The sequence below is a fragment of the Phalacrocorax aristotelis genome, chromosome 12 (genome assembly GCF_949628215.1).
Source record: "Phalacrocorax aristotelis chromosome 12, bGulAri2.1, whole genome shotgun sequence".
Classification (NCBI taxonomy): Eukaryota; Metazoa; Chordata; class Aves; order Suliformes; family Phalacrocoracidae; genus Phalacrocorax; species Phalacrocorax aristotelis.
In genome coordinates, this window is record NC_134287.1 from 3,992,405 (window position 1) to 4,008,916 (window position 16,512).

Genomic DNA, 16,512 nt, shown 5'->3' on the forward strand with positions numbered 1-16,512 from the left:
CGAGCCCGCCCGCCGCCCTCACCGCCCAGCCCCGGCCGTTCGTACCGCTCCCGCCGCCGGCGGCGGGCCGGGCGTGCGCGGCCTGAGCCGGCGTGATTCAGCGCTTCTCAAGCGATGCTTGTGTAGATCCCGCCCGTCCCGTCCCCCCCCGGCCTCCATTTTCAGAAGTCCTTCAAGCCCCGAGAACGGCGCGCGTGGGTTTTGCTTCGCAGCCCTCCTCGTCTCTCCACCAGCTCCTCGCCTGGAGTCCCCGGGATCCTCACATTTCCTCACAGGGTGTGTTTTGTTTTCCGCCCTGACCCCGCCGCGGAGCCCGCAGCAGCAGCGAGGAGGCGGCGGGGCCTCTCCATCGCCGGGGATACCTCTCGGGAAGAGCCGGCCCTTTGTGAGGACTATAAGGCGTTGACAGCAGTTACCGTTACTCTTACACAAATAGATCATCTTTCCATCATTTTTGAGCATAGCCTAAATATATAAACTCTAATACAAGTGGGCTTAGTTGGGCGCACAGTTCCAGCAGGGTTATTGATCGTGGCTTCCTGCAAACCTGTTGTATCTTCGTTTTCTGAGGCGACTAATTGGCACTGTATTGCAGTGTGTTGCACATTTATGTGCTGAAATCTATGATTTCACAGAGAAGCGTGTCTGTGGTCAGGGGATGTGTGACCAGGCTTGCAAAAACTTGGACCAAATTCAATTCTCTAATATAAATATTCACATTACTACATCTGTAGTAGCAACTTCAGAGCAATACAGAAACCTGATACAAAATACACAGCGGTAAAGCAGGAATGTGTCAAGAACAGAAATGTTTCTGTTTATTTAGAAAGCATAAAGATTTTAATTGAAAAAATCATTGGAAGTTTTCATAGCATACCCTTGTTTTGATACATGGATACATCACATAGTGTCACAAGTGACACTATGCAACCGTTGGCATTCCTGGGTCCCATTTTTTAGGGTCGTTTGGTTTTAAAGGACTTGGGTAGCAAAAACATTGCTCAGTGATTCCCTTGGGTTTTCTGTCAAATTAATTACAAGGTACTTTTCCCCCTGGAGGGAAAACCTGAGTTATAAAGTGCCACAACCGCTGCTGTCAAACAGAGTAATTATATGTTAAATGAGGCTAAATGGAAACTAGCGTTAAATAGGATATTTAAAGTGATCCTGTTGTTTACTATGATAGAGTTCATTTACAATATTTTAATAGTGAAAACTGCATTTCAGGCAATTGTTTGGCTGGGCTAATGCTACCAGGGGAGAATTCTTTGTCAGCAGGTATCCGTTTCAGCTCCAAGGAAATGTACAGGTATGAGTTTTCTCTCTAAAATGTATAGATAGTTTTGAAGCCTTTCTCTATCATTGTATATGTACAGAACACACAAGTAAACATAGCCTTTGTATTAAATATGAATGCAGTTGCTTCCAGCCCATTTCTGCACAAGTGTTTTCCAAATGCTCTTGCATTTGCTGCTGTGCAGTGCAGCTCTCCCTGATGCTGGTCAGCCCAGCTGCAGGTTTCCCCAAAGTGAAAGCGACAAGGCTGTAGAAGTATTTCTGCATTTTCCTGTGCTGTGCCGAGTCACAAAGATGGCTGCAGAAAGGCGTTGCATAACTGTTCTCTTACTTTCACTTTATTCTGAGCAATTTCCTGTACTTACTTTATTCGCTAGGCATTTCTGTCAAACCAAAGCATACAGATGCAACTAACTTTGTAAAACATATGGATACTAGGGCAAATTTCTGCATTCCAGAAGGAAAATTGCATTTTCCCATATGTACCAAGCTAGATACCAAGCAATTTACCAAGGAAAACAGACGCCCAGGACAGAAGCAGAGTCAAGAAACCCATAGATATGTAGTAGCGCAGTAAATAATTAGTGGCTACATTTGATTTTGGCCTTGCAGAAACCTTTTAAATAAATTTTTCTACAACTACCTGTAACCTTTATTTTCCATAAAATGCATGAATCTGTCTAGATACTCTAATCCTTTTCCCTTCCCAATTCACTGCCTCTTTGCCACTTATCAAATACCTGATTGCTAGAAGGTTGCATGGCACTCAGAGTAGTAGCTGTAGCAACCTTTATCTTGAGCTCTGAAACATCAGCTCCAACAACACACACACACACCCACGCGCACAAAAAAAAATTACTTAAATGAGACACAAGAGGGGGTATGTGTTACTAAGTCTCTCCAACTTCTTGTCGAAACCAGTTCTCCTATGTAAGATGTTTTCTTTTGGTTTGTTTTTAAAAGAAAGGAGAAGGGAAAAGGAAAGATGAGAAGGGAAAAGGAAAGATGAGAAGGGAAATGGAAAGACGAGAAGTGAAAGGAAAAGAGGGGAAAGAAGGGAGAGGCAAAGGACACTCTTGTGCTGAAGCATTACTGCCCACTGTGAACTCACTCCGTGCAGCCTGAAACTCCCTGCACCACTGGGAGCCTTCCCCGAGCGAGGGTTTCCACAGTGGCTTGCAGGCCGCCCTGGCTCCCCCCCCTGGACAGCCTGGGGGTCGCTGGAGCCGGCCCGACAGAGCCACGGCCTTGCCAAACACGGAGGATACATGCAGCTGACCACCAGATCCACAGGTTTGCTCCCCCCTATGTAGATGCTTCCTACACACTTGTGAGGGTGGGGATATGGACTGTTCATACTGCAGACGATAAACTTTTATAAGCCAGAACCTAAAATTCTTGAAAACATACAAATTGGCAGTCAGATATTATAAAAATTTATAAATAAAACCATGGAATACTGTTAATTCTTGTCTGTAATTGTTGAGATTGAACATGACAGTGGCAGCAGCATTTCTGAGGTGATAATGAGTTTCTGGCTTGTTAGGACAGGAGGACAACCTTGTGCATCATCCACTAAAAACCTCACAAAATGAGGGGAGCTGACACTGTCATATACCAGGAACAATGAGAAGCCTTGTAAGGCATCCTTATATGCATTTTTATTTGCTTATTCCTATAAAATAAGGAAAGTAGGGATGAGGAACAGAATACACCTGCCACAATCCAGGAGAAAGCAGTTTATGACCTGCTGAGTCACCTGGACACTCCCAGTCTATGGGGCCAGATGGGATCCACCCAAGGGTACTGAGGGAGCTGGCAGAGGAGCTTGCCAAGCCACCCTCCATCATTTACCAGCAGTCCTGGTTAACAGGGAGGTCCCAGATGACTGGAGGCTTGCCAGTGTGACACCCAACTACAAGAAGGGCCAGGAGGAGGATCCAGGGAACTACAGGCCAGTCAGCCTGACCTCGGTACCAGGGAAGGTTATGGAGCAGTTCATCTAAGCGAGCTGATCAGGACAAATGGGACCGGGCCCAGCCAGCACGGTTTCATGAAAGGCAGGTCCTGCCTGGCCAGCCTGATCTCCTTCTATGACCAGGTGACCTGCCTAGTGGATGAGGGAAAGGCTCTGGATGTTACTTACCTGGACTTTAGCACAGCCTTTGATACTGTCTCCCACAGCATTCTCCTAGAGAAGCTGGTGGCTCATGGCTTAGACAGGGGTACTCTTTGCTGGGTAAAAAGCTGGCTGGCCGGCCGAGCCCAGAGCGTTGTGGTGAACAGAGCTAAACCCAGTTGGCAGCTGGTCACAAGCAGTGTTCCCCAGTGCTCAGTTTTAGGTCCAGTCTTGTTTAATATCTTTATCGATGATCTGGATGGGGGGACTGAGTGCCTCCTCAGTAAGTTTGCAGGTGACACCAAAGCGGGCAGGAGTGTTGATCTGCTCGAGGGCAGGAAGGCCCTACAGAGGGATCTGGACAGGCTGGATCCATGGGCTGAGGTCAATTGTAGGAGGTTTAACAAGGCCAAGTGCCGGGTCCTGCCCTTGGGTCACACCAACCCCAGGCAGCGCCCCAGGCCTGGGGCAGAGGGGCTGGGAAGTGCCCGGCGGAGAAGGCCCTGGGGGTGCTGGCTGACAGCCGGCTGGGCATGAGCCAGCAGTGCCCAGGTGGCCAAGGAGGCCACCAGCCCCCGGGCTTGTGTCAGCCCTGGTGTGGCCAGCAGGAGCCGGGCAGGGATGGGGCCCCTGTGCTCGGCCCTGGGGAGGCCCCACCTCGAATGCTGGGCTCAGGTTTGGGCCCCTCGGGACAAGAAGGACATCGAGGTGCTGGAGCGTGTCCAGAGAAGGGGGCAGCGGGGCTGGGGCAGGGTCTGGAGAGCAGGTCTGATGAGGAGCGGCTGAGGGAGCTGGGGGGGTTTAGCCTGGAGAAGAGGAGGCTGAGGGGAGACCTTATCGCTCTCTGCAACTACCTGAGAGGGGCTGGAGTGAGGGGGGGGTTGGTCTCTTCTCCCAAGTGACGGGACGAGAGGAAACGGCCTCAAGCTGCGCCAGGGGAGGTTTAGATTGGATATAAGGAAAAATGTCTTCCCTGAAATAGTGGTTGAGCACTGGAACAGGCTTCCCAGAGATGTGAGGTGTCACCATCCCTGGAGGTATTTAAAAGACATGTAGACGTGGCACTTCAGGGCGTGGTTTAGAAGACATGGTGGTGTTGGGTTGATGATTGCACTTGATGATCTTAGAGGTCTTTTCTAACCTTAATGACTCTATGATTCTATTCTATGATTCTAAAATGGGAGGTTGGAGGGACAGACAGATTGCTCAAATTCTACAGATATTAATTATGAAAGCACATTAGACAGTATCTAATTAAACATATTTTTTAACAAGATGGTCTCACATTTTAAAATTAAATGGATTCAAGAATGGAGAGAAGTTCTGTGATGTTATGTAAAGGATCTTGTTTATGAGTAAAGAGGAAGTAAATGTTACATAGATACGTAGAGACAAGAAATTTTTTGTTAGTATAATGAAAATCTTAGCCTAATGCAAGAATTATTATCAGTCTAGATCTAATTATTACAAAAAGAGAAGGAAATATAATGCAGTTAAAATACTTGTTTACAGAAAAGGTCACAATAATAGTAATATTATGGTTAAAATTGGTACATGCACCGGTGCATGCAAGGACACTTCTTAGTTTCGATTCCTTCTTCTAGACACTGCTCCCCTAGTGGCAGAAATAAACAACGAACAGATATTTAGCACTTCTACACAATGGCGTAGCACAGAAAAATACAGGTCTGATACAACAGCAGAGACGTCGTGCCGTGGAGACCCAGGATGAAGGATGCAGGCAGTGGTGATAAGACATTGTGAGAGGATTACGTGGATGACAGAGTAACAATAAAACAGGAACCTAAAGCACGGAGTAATACATGGCACGGAGCCAGGCTGAAAAAAGCAGCTGCCTGACTCATAAGTTTCTATTCCGCTACTGACCGCTGTTCTAGCCTCTCTTCAGAGTCAAGCACAAGCTGAAGTTTCATTTTTGATTCCTGTTAAATTACTCGATCACGTAAGCACTCAAGCATATAAAAGGGGAGTCATAAGAACAGTGAACAGCAGTCCTTTTGCTTTGAAGCTTCCTTGAAACAAATGAGCAGAGAAGGAAAATCATGAGGTAAGCAAGCAACCCAGACTCTGAAAGATGCTTTTTTTGCTATGCCATAGAAAAATAATGCTTATTATTTACATAAATGTAAGCAGTGAGGGACTTTGGGGAACCAAACAGGAAAAAATATTTTACAGAATAATTACTGGAAGAATCAAAATAAAATAAGGATGCTGTTGCATATTGTAATGTCATTGCTTCTCCAACAAGGGCCAGTCTCTGTGAACTGACCTGAAACTTTGTGGATGCAGTTCAGGGATGAAATCCAGGCTGCAGCCTGGGTCTGGTCCGTAGGCGTGCATGCATGTGTCTAGGGGTGAGGCACCTGGGTAGAGAGAGGATCTCTGACCAGCTACTGGATGTGCAAAGACAGTTTCTGGGGACCCATAGGGTTAGTGAGCGAGTGAGCGAGCATGGGGTCTGTACTAGCAAGCGGAGCGGGGTTGCTCTGTACACACAAGTGCCAGCAACTGGGAAGACTGGTGGGATCTGGGAGCCAGCTACTGGATACATCAGTACAATCATAACATAAAAATGGTGCTATGATCTAACAAACAAGGATTTACAAATGCAGGAAATTAAAAATGAAATTTATAATCCAAAGCGTAAAATATACAGAGACATGGGAAAGGCATGATATCACTTCCTCTGTATTCTGGGGGACATTTTTTATTTTATTATCTCTTTTGGGTAGGCTTCAGCAATTCTTCCCAGAATACGAAATACATTTCTGAAGCCCAGAGGTGTGCCAGCTTTAGCACAGAGACTAGCCCTCCTCCTTGACATCTAGACCATCAGCTCTGTTGCTATGTAAGAGGTGCCCTCATAGACTGGTGAGGAGAATTACCGAAATAACTATTCGCCTCTTTAGATCTATGGCTTCCCACAGCTTTGGCTTGTTTGAAGTATTGTTGACTAGTGGCACCAGGTGAGGTATTGCCTGCTTTTGAAGTACATCATGCCTAGTTTACAAACAAGGGCAGCAAAAAGCAAATGGAGTATAAGTAATCTTTTCTTTGATTTCTTCTAGTACCAATTTCAAGAATTCCTTAAAGAGCTCGCTGCTGCAGCTAGACTGTTATTTCACATGGAATTTGATGAAGCAGGATGTGGATCTCGATAACTTAGAGGAAACAGTAGGTGATCAGATTGAGTTTTTCGTAAAATCCAACATCGCAAATTATAATCTACTATCCTATGTATACCATCTAAAGAAGTCAAATGAGGAAGCCCTGAAAAATCTCCAAAAAGCTGAAGAAGAAGTTAAAAAAAATTATCCAGACGAAATTCCCAGGAGAAGTCTTGTTACCTGGGGGAACTATGCCTGGATATATTACTACATGGAGAGATATGAAGAAGCTCAGGCTTACATAAGCAAAGTAGAAAACAGCTGCAAAAAGCTTTCAAGTACTGGTCAGCAGAAGATTGAGCTGCCAGAGATCTGTGCTGAGCAGGGATGGGCTTTGTTAAAGTTTGGGGCAAAATACTACAATAGAGCAAAGAATTGCTTTGAAAATGCTCTGAAGAGTGAACCCGATAACCCAGAATTTAATACCGGCTATGCAATAGCAATGTATCGCTTGGAAGATATTTTCTACAGAGAACAAGTAGATGTAAGCCTGGCCCTCGAGCCCCTGAAGCGTGCAGCAGAACTGAATCCAAACGATACCGTCATTAAGGCATTACTTGCATTAAAACTCCAGGTCTTAAAGCGAGTTGAGGAAGGGGAGAGCTACATTGAAGAAGCAATGCAGAGAACACCTGACCTTCCTTATTTCCTGCGATATGCTGCTAAATTTTACAGAAAGAAAGGAGAAATGGACAAGGCGCTGGAGGTTTTGAAAAAGGCCCTAGCAGTGACACCAAAATCTGCCTTTTTGCATCACCAACTAGGACTCTGCTACAGAGCAAAGCTGTTTCAATTGAAAAAGTCTACAAGATATCCACCTCAACAGCAAGTGGAGGAACTCATCCGACTTGCCATTTTTCATTTTAAAACAGTGACTGAGCAAAACAGAAAGTTTTTTTTGGCCCATGTCGATCTTGCAAGCATATACGCAGAAGGAAAGAGGTATAAAGAAGCAGAAGAGTCATTTCAGAAAGCGCTTCATGAAAGTATTCTGTCCTGTGATGATAAACAACTCTACTGCTACCAGTATGGCAATTTTCAGCTTTTTCATATGAAATCAGAATCTGAAGCCATTAAGTATTACCTGGAAGGGCTGAAAATTGAAAAAGATACTTATGTAAGAAGTAACTGCAGAAGAGCTCTGAAGAAATTGTTGAATGAGAAAATTCAGAGAGGTTCAAGAGATGCCGCAGATTTTGGCACACTTGGACTCTTGCATAAACTAAATGGTGAGAAACATGAAGCAATCAAGTGCTATGAAAAAGCCATTGCATTGTGTCCTGACAACGAAGAATATCTGAATGCATTATGTGAGCTACGACTTTCCATCTCAAGCTAAAGCTCCCAAAAATCCTTCACACCAACAAAAAACCCGAAATCCAAGGACATTTCAAAATTACTCTAAAACCTTTTCTTTTTTTTTTTTTAGGTTTTATAACCAGGTGAAACGTCTGGTGACATCACTTTCTGGTGGTCATGTACAAACTGCAGATGATGGTGGTTCATTTGTTAGTTCACCCACCAGAAAGCATGCTTAGAAAGACTAAATAATAGCTACGCTGTCTTAGTCTTCAATGCTAATGCTGTTATAAAGGTTGTGTTTAAGCGATGATCGGTAGAACACAGAACTTCTAAGCTGGAAATCAGATCTTACCTTCTACTGAGAAAAAGATAAGGGAATCATATTGTCGTATTTGATCTATCCACTTGAAAGGCATGCTTTTACACAGATGGAATTTCTAATGCTTTTTCAAACTGTTTAAAAATGTCTTTTTTTAGTGTTATTTAGAGGAAATTTATTGAAGACTTGTTCAGTTTACTACCTTGCATGTTGTTTAACTATGAAAAATAACTACTGTTTGTCTAGTTCACTGGAAAGCTTACAAAACATGTATTATTGTTGTGAACTATTAAAGAGCACTGCAACCATCAACTGTTGCTTCTGATATCTCTCTGCTGACCAGTCCTCATGGTAGCAAATGAAAGAAAGGGAAATAGCCATTAGAAAAAGTAAGAGGGATAAAGCTTTGGCAGGATACGAAGAAGTCAGGAGATAGCCCCATTTGTTTGCCCAGACTCTCAGCAATGCTGGCTTCAGAGGTGTTGCACCAAAGAATTAAACGTGCACAAAACAACATCCATCTAGTTTACCCAAAACCGCACTCTCAGGCACAGCAAACATCTAGAGAGGAAGGAAAGACAGTCTTTGAGACGCCAAAGAGATGGCTATCTGCAGCCACGCCTGTGAAACAAGCCGGGGATAGAAAACACACACAAGAGAGGTACTGAACTGGACACGGAGGGCAGAGTGCAGCTGGAGCAGAGTTGCATGAGCACCAGACAACAGGGCAGCAGAACGCAAGGGGCACGTGGGAAGAGGGGTGGGTGCCCACAGAAGCTACGTGATGGAAGAAAGGGCTGAAAGGACAGAGAGAACGGGTGGAGGAGGTGATTGTCTTTAGATACAAAACTAAAAGTCAGTATTCTTTACAACAGGCTGGCCTAATTCCACTGTATTTTACCTTGGTATAATAGAACACACTGCTCAGGGAAAACTAATGTTGTACTTCCAAAACACTTCTGAGCACTAGCCAGTAGGGTAGAATGAAGCAAACTGGTGACAGAGCCCGTCAGGAAGGATGTGCACTTTTGTTTGCAGCCATCCTGGAGCGTTCCTGCCCCTGCAACAGCAGTCCCATGTAGAGGCAGGACGGCAGGCCTGAAGGAGTGTAAAATACGATGCCGGATCGTGAAACAAAGAAACCTCTCCCCTCTCAGCTCTCCCTCAAAGACTCTTTCATAATGCAAGTGAAAATGATCAGGGGCTTAGCGGTATACAAGATACCACCACACCTCCTTCCCAAGAAAGAGCTGGGGCAAAATCCGTCCTTGTTTTCCAGTCACTTGCCAGCTTCTCTCTTACAAACACAGGTGGCCCTACCTGGGGAAAGAGCAGGGAGGGAGGAGAACGGGAAGGAGTGGGAGAAGGACTGACACACCACTCCTGACAGCTGGGAGGAACACCAGCAGGGTTGAAATCAGGAACTGGTGACTACCTACGGTGTTGTGCTCAGCCCTGTGGGCAAAAGGGTATGTCAGGCGACCTCACTGCCTTTCTCAGTCCTGAGGCGTCTAACATCAGCATCGCTGCCATCCAAACCCACCTGAGGCCACGGAGGGCATCAGGGAAGTATTCGAGGAAGAGGTGGTGCAGGTTCCCAAAGCCGTGCTGGCACATCCATGCTCCCTTCCACACCCCACCACCAGGGCCTCTCCCGCCCCTCTCCTGGAAAATGAACCTTGTAGCAACAAGGAGAAGAGATAAAGTATTTTGAGAAAAAATATGAGCCTGAATTTTTATGAAGGGTCAGAGCAGCTCAATCTTCCCCCTAGCAAAGAAACTGACTGTGGGGCACAGCGATGCAAGAAATCTACTTATTGTGCCTTCCCTTCCTCGGGCTCTGGAGGATTGCGCTGGACCACAGTACTACCTGGAGATGCGCTGTGCAAACACTGCCTTCCCGTTCTTGCCTAGTGTCTCGAAATGAGGAGAAACGTTATTTCCCACAGGGTGGTGCTGCTGCATTGCCTGGTGTGGCGATGCAGGGAAGAGGCTGAGCTGGCTTCGGGAAGCGGACAAAACGAAACACACATTTTGCAGTGTCCAAGGCCAGTGGGCAAAGCCAGAATCACAGAGAAGCTGAACACCTCTCAGCTTGCACCCAGGTATGAACACATCACTGGAGCCTACGCCAGTGGTGCAGGGAAAAAGGAGTGAATATAACCCTTCAGGAAGTATTCATTTATGAATTGAAAGCACATTCTAAATTATATAGAAAACTCTTCTGGAATACCAGAATGGTCACTTAGAAGAAGGTATTATTTATTGAGGCGATCCCAGCTAAGGACTTTGTTATGCTGACCATGAAGTACATGAAGTTACAGCCTAACTTAAACAAGCTCTTCCTTCTCACATAAATTTGTAACACTTTAGGAAGCAAACAAGGAATTGCTGTGACAATATAAAATAAGTTCACCATACACTAGCACAGACAACCTTTGTTTTTCAGGAGATAAATTATCATCGAAGCTGGCAGAAATGTTTCAGTCTCAAAGTTTTCTCTTTTTCTGAAAACAGGGTTATTTTTCAAGAGAAGGTACTTGACTTTTCCAATGCTGCTTTCACACAGTTTTTCAAGGTACAATTTATTAAATGTTCCAAAGCTGATCTGATAAAAACTATCACTAGAACACGAGCTATTTCAAAAGAATGATAATTTCCCCATTTCAAACCTCATGGAACGGGAACAGGTGGGATGACTTCAGCAGCTGTAAGCACTTACGCTGAGTTCCCATTCACTGCACGGAATAGAGTTTATCCCAGGCAGGACTGATCTGAGGTGGGATCCGTCTGCTTCTTTCTCGCAGAGATGTTTCCCCAGCCAAGTCAGACTATGCTGTCCTGGGAAGGCAGACAGGCTCAGCAGTAGTGCTCCATCCATCACTGCTCAACGGGGCTGGTGGGAACATGCAGTGTAAGTGTTAGCCAGGGAAACTGTTCACAGCTAGCCTAGGTATCTCTGCCTACCGCTGCATCGTGCCGTGCCGGGGAATATCCTCTGTGGAGAACAGCCTGAATAGCGTAATCTCTGAAAAAAAACCATTGCAGGTACAATAAATAATTTTTTTTTTTAAATGGTATAATCCAGAGACTTCTGTAACGCGCCACCTGAAACACTTCACGTGCCAGGATGAAGATGAGCTGTTTGGTTTGGGTTGCGTGGACTAGGGGGTAGAAGTGTGGCAGGAGGCTTTGCAAACCTGGATTGTATTCCCCTTTCTTCCACTCGCAGGTCACTTCTCGTTATGCTTCCTTCCTTCTGTTTCTGACCTGGGACATTCATGACAAGGCTGATATTTCCGTGTGGTTTATGCACAAAAAGCATCATTCAGGTATACAACCTTTTGTCCATTGGCTTAATTCAGAGCAGAAACAGTGTTAGAAAAACCTGAAATAATTCCATCATTTTCTACACAAGGTCTGTGTATAAAACCAGTTGAATGTTTTCTGATCAATTAGATATTTAAACAAGAAATACTGCCTTAATTGTAAGTTAAACAGAAAAGCCTATGAAAAAATATCTTGAAATTAAAAAAAAAAATTTAAAAATGCTAATAACGTATTACATGGTATTGTTTACTAGCATAAAAATGCATATAGTATTATTCCAATGGGGTTTTATAGTATGTCGTTCTGGCATGAACAACTGCTGACATGTCATGATGTAGTAAAAAAAGGTAATTAAAATTTTTGTAAAGTAAATGACAGTGGTAACTTATAACTTGTTGAAACAGCTTGTCTTCTTTGTAGACCACATTCCCTACTTTTTGATATAAACTTTTGCATTAAGATCTAACACAATATCTTCAACAGTACTAATTAATAAAGCCACTTTTTTTTTTCCTTCAAATGTGCTTATTTTTCCTAACTGTTATGAAATACTCATAGATATTTCTTATCTTTTTTTATGAATCAAAATTAGGGCTCAGGACTCAATTGCCCCGCAGAGCTGGAAAAAGGTTATGTCATTAGTTTTAAGCAGTTTTTGCGCTCCCATCTCTTAATGTGTGGCTGTGCATGTAAGTCATGCTACTGGCTCTGACCACACTTCTGAAGCAGGGCAGCGAGAAATGCTCTGTTTAAGCACAGACAGCTGAAGTAAAATAATTTTAATATCTTATTTTTGAAATATGCATGAATAATAGAGCTACTTGATACACATACTATTCATATATATATAAAAAATACATTATGCCGCTATGGCTGTACTCTTGATCTAAATAAAATCCGTGAACATCAGTCTATTTTTGCTTTCCCTTCTGAGGCACAGACTGGTATAGGACACCATGAGCAACCGTTGAATACACTGCAGATGATTAACAAAACTATTAGTTCAGCATTGATTAAAATTATTTGGACTCTGCTTGGTTTGCTAAAGAAGAGAATGCGGCTTTATACAGCATCAAATCACAGACATGATTTGCATTGCAGAACAGGAATTTCCTCCATTGCTGACACCAGTTTCGCTCTGGCAATGTAGAAACGTCCCATTAGTTATTAAATCATCACATCTGTAATTTACCCCATGAGCTGCACTGAGTCTATAGCTGCCGTGACGCAGCCAGCCGTAGCACACTCCTCTCACGAGTCACAGGAGAGCATCGGCAAACCGCAGCACTGGTGTTCTGGCCATCCAGAACAAGTGAGGTGATCAGTTCTCTTCGGCGGGCACAAACGGGGAGCTTTCACTGTCTGAAGATACAGCTCCTGGCTCCAAGAGGAGACAGACTTGCCACTGGAATACGCAGAAGAGACTTTGTCTGCCACCATCTTTGTTACTAATAGCCTGTGGAGCGGGCAGTTTCTCAGTTATCTGCTTGCACAGACTCGAAATTTCTTCAACAGCTGGTGATTTTACAGGAGGAAGAGGCTCTGTATTTGGAGAAAACACGAAAACCCTCCTCTGGTCTCCTGGGCTGCCTTTGGGCTTCTTCCAACTAATGCAGCTAAAGCAGGTTTGTCTATCAGCATGCCTAGTCCCCTGGCACAAATTTACTCCTCTTCAGATAGCAGAGGAGCCACAGCACCTCTTCCACCCTCCCAGACGAGGATCAGCTGGAGGATCATACCTGGAATGTCAATGTTTAGAAATTCAAGCTTTAAAAATATCCAGGAAAAAAAAAAAAAGCAGCAACCACCTCGAAATTTTACTGGAGGTGGGCTTAGGAAAGTAGGTCTAAAACCATATTTGAAATAAAATTGCAACTTATGTACAAAATTCAGGCACACTGTAAAAATTAAAGCTGCTCCAGAGGTGCCTTCAGCATAAAGCACAGTTTCCTGCCAGATTTTCTTGGGGGGTGGGGGAAGGCTTTAGTATTTGAAACAGTTATTCGCAAAGAGTTTATTGCAGACCGATAAATGTGGAGGTGTTTTGGTGGTGTGATTTGTCCATTGAAACAAATAGTCCAGGACACCAAAAAGCTTATTTCATTAATACTATTTCTGAAATAATTTAAACTTTAGTGTTCAGTTTTGGTGACCAATTACTTTATAGTTTTCTTTTGATTACAGCCGATTATCGTCTTTGAGATCACCTGTGGAGTCGACATATTGCATTTCAAATAAATCTGTGAACATTTGTATCTACAAACTCTCTCTTTTCAGTCTAGCTTTCTTCTGTTTCTGCATTAACTTGATATTACTGTTGCTATATGTAGATTTTCACCAACTAAAACATGAGAGAAAAACCTAATTGAGAGATGCCTTGTTTCACAGAAATAACCTCTTCAGTCGCGCAACCCTTCAGAGTCACCTCTGCTGCAGTCATGGCTGTGCAGTACTGAGTCCTGACGGCGCTTGTCATCTGTTGCTGTAGCTGTTTGTATCCGCAGCCAAAAATTCAACATCCTTTCGGTCTAATTGTGCTGTGACAGAATAAGCTATTGCTCCCTTTGCCCAGATGGGCCTTTTGGTGCCGGTATCATTGGTGAGCGACTGCAAATGCGTTCTTTTGATTTTCTTTGCTAGTCTTGCAAAGCACAATAACGTTGAACTAAATATCATAGAAAATCCACACAGGAGGAATGATGCAGTATAGCTGCCAGATGTGTCCACAAGCCAACCTGTAGGAAAGCAAGTCATGGGTTTTTAAAGGCCTGCCAAAACTCCGATAATTTACAGATCCTGGGATCAACAGGAGTTTTATAAACTTCTGGACTTATCATGTATAAATACAATCAAACAACATGGGTTTACGTCACCGTCACTATACTTGTCCCTTCTAGGGCAGGGAGGGATTTGTCCTCAGCAGACAGGTAAGACTGTTATGGGCTTTTGTTTAGAGGTCAAACCCATGAGAAAAGGCACAGCAGTCGTCACCACAATACTAAACAAACATCTTTCGACTGTATGGATTTAACTGGCAGTCTTTAGACACGCTTGGAGAGCCCTGGGATGAAATATTGTGCACATGAAATCCTCGTACAGAAACATCTCATGAGCTATGCCCTAGGCTCATGAATCACTTAAAATAATGCCATTTTGCAATATTTTTTTTGCTATGGAAAATTAAATTAAAAGCTTCAGAAGCACAGATTAATTGGACATGGATGTGAACAATATGTGACAAAATATGCGAGACATATATATAGCTGGCTGTTTGAAAAAAGATCTCTCTCCTTCCACAACATTCAAAACTGTGTCAAGTTGTCTCTCAAGAATAATAGGAGTACAGCTCTCATCCTAACTTCAATGTAATGGAACCGATGGGAAAAAATTATGGTTCGATATTAGTGATGAGCCTGTGACCAAGCAGTAGTAAAGCTGTCTCACCCACCTGTTCAAAGCAGTCTGGAGCGGAAAAGATCAAGTCTTCCGCATGAAAAAAACAAAACCCCTTGCAACGAAACTCTCTTTAGATTGCATTTTCAAAATCGTGTCATTTCACAGTGAAATCTTTTGTTCCTTCTACTTGCACAATTTCTGAACTACATGAAGTGGTGATGTAACAGCTCTTAGAAGCCCCATTCTACGCTGGTTTGTTTTTTAAATTTCAACTCGCTCTATATGTAGAAGTCATCCCATCACGACAGGGGCTTAAGTGAGATTTAGGATCTTATGAAGGTCTAGGTGTGTTATTTCCCTGCCCCGGGGCTACCTCCACATTCAGTGTGTGTTTGCTGTCCTTTCTCTCCTTTTACATCACGACAATAGGTGAATCTGAAGTAGCGATAAGATTATAGGAAAGTAATTTGTGAACTGACCTGCAACAGGTGGGCTCACTAGATATGGTATGGCATGCAGAAAACACACGACACCCAGCGCTGATGATAAGGAAGATGTTCCCACTACATCCGCCGTCACGACAGGGATCAGCGTTACATAGGCTCCGTCGAAGTAGCCAAAGGTAAATGAGAAAGGCACAAGCAAGGGGAAGTTTTGGAGAACTGGCAGGAAAAGACAACAGAGGCCATCCATTCCCACAGCAAAGAGGTAGCAAAAGAGCCGATGCTTCTTCAGACACCTGCAAATTTCAAAATAGAAAAGAAAATTGTTATCACTGGGCTCAGCATCTCAGTTTCTGTGCCCTGGCATGCAGCACTTCAGTCTCTCTCTCTCTTTTATATAGTTCAAATTTAAGTCTATCTTCTTACACAGTCTTCAGGATTAGAAGCTCAATACCGGTGAGCCCAAGCAGGGAAAGCTGCACACCTACCGCTGCAGAAACATCTGGTGAGCAGCAGCCCATGCTGCCTGCCGTGATCTTTGGGCTGCCCCTAGTGAGGGGAGCCGCTCTGCTGCCAGAATTTTGCAGCCCTCTGAAGTTGCAATCCATCAGGCTTTACATCCCAGCTCAGCAAGGTGCTGGTTGCAGTATTATTCAAGAAATACTACCGTTTACCTCTCTCAGATGTCATCCTTTGCATCAGCCCTCAAACACTGGCGTTTGCATGAGCTAAGTGAGATGGCAATTCCCTTTCTTCTCTGCCCCACAAAACAAATTGATTTTTCCCACAAACTAAATACGCACAAAGAATGTGTCCTTTAGAATCAAAATCCTTCTTAATTTAGCCAGTCTCTACTGATGTTACAGATGCTGCACGCAGATGTTTGGAGTGAGCTCTCCCGTACTGGAAAACATATAACAATTTTACGTCAGTTCTTCTGACTGTATGTACGATGGTGTTGGGCCAGACCCTTGAGCGTTTTCCATGACTTCTGTGCCTCCCCAGCAGCACAAAAGAGGTGGAAAGGCAGAGGAAGTTCAGTGAGATCCTCTAGGACAGAGGATCATGCTCAACATAACTCAGGCAGGGGGTTACTTTTCCACTGTCAAATGCAAAGGC

General features: G+C 44.0%; 2 protein-coding genes and 1 long non-coding RNA gene across 7 annotated transcripts in view; 1 reads left to right on the plus strand and 2 right to left on the minus strand.

Moving 5' to 3' along the window:
* Window positions 1-145: 145 nt before the first annotated feature.
* Window positions 146-8,536, plus strand: LOC142063731 (interferon-induced protein with tetratricopeptide repeats 5-like). 4 transcript variants are annotated; one of them, XM_075107822.1, is made up of 3 exons: window positions 146-276; window positions 1,228-1,309; window positions 6,505-8,076. In XM_075107822.1, exons 2-3 carry the CDS (start codon window positions 1,248-1,250, stop codon window positions 7,940-7,942), a joined length of 1,500 nt encoding a protein of 499 aa, XP_074963923.1. In that variant the 5' UTR covers window positions 146-276; window positions 1,228-1,247; the 3' UTR covers window positions 7,943-8,076. The 4 variants fall into 4 exon arrangements, with proteins under 4 accessions (XP_074963923.1, XP_074963925.1, XP_074963926.1 ...); XM_075107824.1 differs by lacking the exons at window positions 146-276; window positions 1,228-1,309 and adding an exon at window positions 5,056-5,483 and having other exon boundaries at window positions 6,505-7,913; window positions 8,033-8,536; XM_075107825.1 differs by lacking the exons at window positions 146-276; window positions 1,228-1,309 and adding an exon at window positions 5,056-5,483 and having other exon boundaries at window positions 6,505-7,832; window positions 8,033-8,536.
* A 1,928-nt stretch (window positions 8,537-10,464) lies between these two features.
* LOC142063743 (uncharacterized) lies at window positions 10,465-12,063 on the minus strand. Its single transcript, XR_012662851.1, has 2 exons — window positions 11,425-12,063; window positions 10,465-11,252 (listed from the first exon to the last, which is right to left on the minus strand). It is a non-coding gene; the product is annotated as an uncharacterized LOC142063743 (long non-coding RNA).
* Window positions 12,064-12,139: 76 nt separating this feature from the next.
* Window positions 12,140-16,512, minus strand: part of SLC16A12 (solute carrier family 16 member 12) — a 36,736-nt gene continuing 32,363 nt past the window's right edge. For both annotated transcript variants that reach the window (XM_075107837.1, XM_075107835.1), the window contains 2 exons: window positions 15,430-15,689; window positions 12,140-14,289 (listed from right to left, as the gene is read on the minus strand). In XM_075107837.1, coding sequence (XP_074963938.1) covers window positions 14,027-14,289; window positions 15,430-15,689 — 523 coding nt within the window. In that variant the 3' untranslated portion in view covers window positions 12,140-14,026. The remainder of the gene's footprint in view (window positions 14,290-15,429; window positions 15,690-16,512) is intronic.

Coding starts and splice junctions, on each gene's coding strand:
- LOC142063731 (XM_075107822.1), top strand. CDS start 1,248: ATGCTACCAGGGGAGAATTCTTTGTCAGCAGGTATCCGTTTCAGCTCC. Junction 1,310..6,504: donor AGCTCCAAGGAAATGTACAG/GTATGAGTTTTC, acceptor GATTTCTTCTAG/TACCAATTTCAAGAATTCCT.